This window comes from Erigeron canadensis, chromosome 5 (genome assembly GCF_010389155.1).
Source record: "Erigeron canadensis isolate Cc75 chromosome 5, C_canadensis_v1, whole genome shotgun sequence".
Taxonomy (NCBI): domain Eukaryota; kingdom Viridiplantae; phylum Streptophyta; class Magnoliopsida; order Asterales; family Asteraceae; genus Erigeron; species Erigeron canadensis.
The window spans coordinates 22,029,485-22,034,581 of record NC_057765.1 but is presented as its reverse complement, the minus strand read 5'-3'; the positions used below and the strand labels follow the sequence as shown (position 1 = coordinate 22,034,581).

At 36.9% G+C, this 5,097-nt stretch overlaps 1 protein-coding gene across 1 annotated transcript; it reads left to right on the top strand.

Annotated features, from left to right (window-relative positions):
- Window positions 1-1,024: 1,024 nt before the first annotated feature.
- LOC122602437 (arginine decarboxylase-like) lies at window positions 1,025-3,734 on the top strand. Its single transcript, XM_043775117.1, has one exon. It carries the CDS (start codon window positions 1,346-1,348, stop codon window positions 3,443-3,445), a length of 2,100 nt encoding a protein of 699 aa, XP_043631052.1. The 5' UTR covers window positions 1,025-1,345; the 3' UTR covers window positions 3,446-3,734.
- The last annotated feature ends 1,363 nt before the right edge of the window (window positions 3,735-5,097 follow it).

The following is a 5,097-nucleotide window of genomic DNA, read 5'->3' as shown; positions in this document are numbered from 1 at the left end:
ACTATATTATAAAGCAGAGTTTCCCTAGATTTTCAACATTGAACTTGAACTTTTTAATATTGATTTTATGTACTTCCCCAAAATGTCCCTCCAATCTATTCTATATTTATCTAAAATAACTATAATACTCTTTCTCTCTCCTCAAATCTCAACCAATCATCTTTTTTCTCTCTCCTCCATAAATCATTTATTCCTCCAATTCATTCAAAATCTTTTATCTCAAAAACCGTACATTAATAAATTATAAAAATTGTATGAGTGTTCTTAAAATTTCATGCTCTTTCATTAGAGATGTCATTCGATATACTTTCGACAAATTTTTAAATCCGAGGGCAGAGCCCGTACGGCTAAGGCATTTGACTATCATACTCTATGACATATCAACTCCTATAACCTATCATACTCTATGACATAGGTATCACCCCACCATCTCACCGCCGTAACGCGCGGGTACTTGCTCTCGTAATATATTAAGACAAAAAATAAGACATATCTTTCAAAACTACCTGTTAATTGAACAAGATTGAACACTAATATATCTTGTAGATAAATATTGAATAGATAGATAGATAGATTACCACTTGGTCTTGAATTAAGTGGTTAGCTAGGACCTTCCTTAAGAGACATGACGGATGCAATGTTGGATTAGAGACTTATGATTGAATTTTGATTCTCTATGGTTTTGGGCACTTACTTTTTAAACGTGTGGGCATAATTTTTATTACTCTTGTTTTGCAAAAGTGAACGAGTTTTAATTTCCAGCATATGGTATAACTTGAATGTAATTGCTAAAGTTCGAATCATTAATATTTAACCCGTTTTTTTTTTATATATAGCAAAAAAATAGATAGATAGATAGATTTAGAAGCCTTAGATAATTAATAAATTAATAAAAAATGAAAAAGGAGAGAAAGAAGGAATGAGAATACATCGGGGGGTAAAATAGGGAGATGGCTTAACATTGCTGCCCTTTGCCCTATATAAATAACCCAACATCTCCCATACATACAAATCTCGCTCACTTCACATTTCCCCCCTCCCTCCTCCTCATTTGTCCCTTATCTTTTCCCTTTCCTCTCTCTATATATAAATACATTTATATACATATACATACAAAGTTAATTAACATCCCCTCACCGCCGTTTCATTTTACATTAATTATATATATATATATCTGTTATATTTATATCAATTTAAATTCTTCTGACTGGGGAAATTATTATTGGACGATAACAATAAATTAGGGTTTGTTTCATTTGATTCAGATCTCTTTCTGACTCTTTTGACGGGGGTAGCCGGGGCTCCGGCCTCGGCGGGTTTTAAAGCCCCCTCTACCTTTAACATCATGCCTGCTTTGGCTGTTTCTGTTGATTCCGCCATGGCCGCTCTTTCTCTTCCTTCTCCGGCGCCGGAGCCTTTTCCCGGCGTCACTCCGGTCGTCATGAATTGGGCCACGGAGGATTCCACCGATCTGTACAAGATTTCCGGCTGGGGAATGCCGTATTTCGCCGTCAATTCCTCCGGTAACATAACCGTCCGTCCACACGGTGACCGTACAATCCACGGCCAGGAAATCGATCTGTTGAAAGTGGTTAAAAAGGCTTCTGATCCGAAATCCGCCGGCGGTTTGGATCTCCGGTTGCCGTTAATTGTCCGGTTCCCGGACGTTTTAAAAGACCGGTTGGAATGTTTACAAACGGCGTTTAATTACGCCGTTAAGTCTTCAGGTTTTGGTTCTCATTATCAAGGTGTGTATCCTGTGAAATGTAATCAGGATAGGTTTATAGTTGACGATATCGTGAAATTCGGATCCGAATTTCGGTTCGGGTTAGAAGCCGGGTCGAAACCCGAGCTTTTATTAGCAATGAATTCACTCTGCAGTAAAGGTAGTCCTGAATCTTTACTTATATGCAATGGTTTTAAAGATGCTGAATATATATCTTTAGCTTTAATTGCTAGAAAGCTATCTTTAAATACTTTTATTGTACTTGAACAAGAGGAAGAATTAGAAAGTGTGATTGAATTAAGCCTTAAGTTAGGTGTTCGCCCCGTTATCGGGGTTCGGGCTAAGCTTAGGACTAAGCATTCGGGCCATTTCGGGTCAACTTCTGGGGAAAAGGGTAAGTTTGGGTTGACCACTACTGAGATATTGAGGGTAGTGAAGAAGCTGAAACAATGTGGGATGTTGGATTGCTTTCAATTGTTGCATTTTCATATTGGGTCACAGATTCCGAGTACGGATTTGTTGGCTGATGGTGTTGGTGAAGCTGCACAGATTTATTGTGAGTTGGTTCGGTTAGGTGCGTCGATGAAGGTGATTGATATTGGTGGTGGGTTAGGGATAGATTATGATGGGTCCAAAGGAGGGAATTCGGATCTTTCTGTTGGGTATAGTTTGGAGGAGTATGCGATGGCGGTTGTCGAGACGGTTATGTTTGTTTGTGATAGGAATAATGTTCAGCATCCGGTGATATGTAGCGAGAGTGGGCGGGCTATTGTTTCTCATCATTCGATATTGGTATTTGAAGCGGTTTCTTCTAGCAAGTATACGGTGCCATCTATGTCGTCTTTTGATGTTCAGCGTCTTGTGGAGAGGCTTCCCGAGGATGCTCATTTGGATTATCATAACCTGTCGCAGGCGGCTGTTAGAGGCGATTATGAAGCTTGTTTGGCTTATGCTGATCAACTGAAAGAGAAATGTGTTGACAAGTTTAAAGACGGGTCGTTGGATATGGAGCAGTTGGCTGCTACTGATGGGCTGTGTGATCTGGTTGCCAAGGAAATTGGGGTGTCTAATCCTGTTAGCACTTATCATGTGAATCTGTCTGTTTTCACATCGGTTCCTGATTTCTGGGGTATAGAGCAGTTGTTTCCTATCCTTCCAATCCATCGTTTAGACGAGTGTCCAACCAAAAGGGGAATTTTGTCTGATCTAACTTGTGACAGTGATGGAAAAATTGACAAGTTCATCGGAGGTGAGTCGAGCTTACCCCTCCATGAATTAGACGGGATGAAGTACTATTTAGGGATGTTCTTGGGAGGGGCTTACCAGGAGGCTCTTGGGGGTCTTCACAATCTGTTTGGTGGCCCGAGCGTTGTCCGTGTGTCCCAGAGCGATGGTCCCTTTGGTTTTGCAGTTACGGGAGCTGTCCCAGGTCCATCTTGCAGTGATGTTCTCCGCTCGATGCACCATGAACCAGAGGTCATGTTTGAAACCCTTAAGCACAGGATTGAAGAGTATGTTCATGATGAAGGTGGAGCTATGATCGTGGGTGGCATTGCCCAGTCTTTCCACAACATGCCGTATCTTACTGTCGGATCTTCTTGTTGCTTGACTGCTGCAAATGGCAATAATGGCTACTATTACTGTTCTGATGAAGACTTCGCAGTCGGAGCTGATGCAGTTTCCGGCGATGATGAGCAGTGGTCCTATGTTTGTGCTTGAGAGTTACTTGTCACCGAGGTGGTTCCGTTCTGCAAACTTCTAATTTGTTCCTGTTTTTTTAGTCAAAAAGTAGTTATCTTTAGTTTTTATTTCGCTCTCTGTTTCTATGTGAACAAGATTAAAAGAGAGATGTTGATTTTTTTCTTTTTTGATAAATCTATGAAGTTTGAGTTGGGCGATAATTATGTAGCCGAATTCTCATGTTATGTACATTCGGTAACCATTCCCCGACTCATCCTTCATCTGTAGTTCGTTATTTATCATAATACAATTACTTCTTTCCAACTTATTCGTTCATTTTTGTGTTACCTTTCATCGTTCTATGATATATTTGTATACCATTTATGTTTACTTCTTGCTTGCAGCGCTATATATATTGTATATTTTAAACTATCAGGCTCTTTTACCGTGTATGTTCTATACGTAATAACGAAGCTTTCTTATGTTGACGGTTCACGCCTCTGATAAGATGAAAGGTATGGTACCTTTAGGTATGTTTACTTGTGCTATATTAGCATAATTTCTTCTTTTACTTGTGATTTTGTTCAAAGGATTTGAATCTTTTGATTGTATTCTAAGCTTTTATCTTAATATATGCAATGGGCCATTTTGATGGAAGAAGATACGAGAAAGTGACCTATATATGATTCCCATTTCCTAGCTACCACTAGCCATGTGTCGTGTTGCTTTTGGCCATTTCCTTTAGTTAAAGTCATATTGTTCGAAAACCTTTGATCTCTTTTGGTGGCTATAGTTGCCGTGAATATGTCACTATCTATTATACCAATTGACGACTAATTTTACGCGTGATAGTCAAATTATAGTTCTATCGACCTGTTAGGCTTCATTCTGGAGTTTTTATTTTGAAGGATAAAAAAAGTGAAAAAAGAAAAACTTTAATTTTTATATTCTTTAGTTTTTTTCTTTAAAGAATAAAAAGGGAAGGGAAGGAAAAATTAAAACATTTTAATCTTAAATTTTTTGTGTGAAAAATGAGATGATTTGAAAGGAAAGTGTTATAATCCACTTAAAATTACTAATACACCCACCAAAGTTATAAATAAAATATTAAAAGGGGGTTTTTTTTTTTTTTTAAACTCAAGAATATGTTTTTTTATGTATATTTTTTTTCCTTTCACTATCCAGTCTTCTCATTTTTTTTTTTCAAATAAAACTTAAGAATCTAGTATAAGAGAATGAAACAACATATCATCAAATCAAATCACAAATAAAATAAAAATAAATAAAAACCACACCAAAAACAAATATATAAATAACTCCGAGATCCCTTTATATTTATATATTTCCGATCCCAAATTTCATTTCATTTAACCCCGATTTCCATCACCATCATCATTAACACAATTTTTTAAAACCAAACCCGATATCCAACTCGAATACATGTTTTTCGAAACCAGTTCAAATTCACAACTTTTAATTTGTTTGGACATTTTCTTTCATTGAAAACCAGTTCAAATTTCTTTATTCATCATTTATATTGAACAAACAACTAAGGGCACGCTTAGTTTTTTAAAATGCTCTTTAGTTTTTCATTTATAATTTTCTAAAAATGAAAAGAGTTTTCTATCTTTAGAAAACAAATGAAAATCTTAAAAACGTGTTCAAAATTTAAAAAATGGAAAACAATTTTT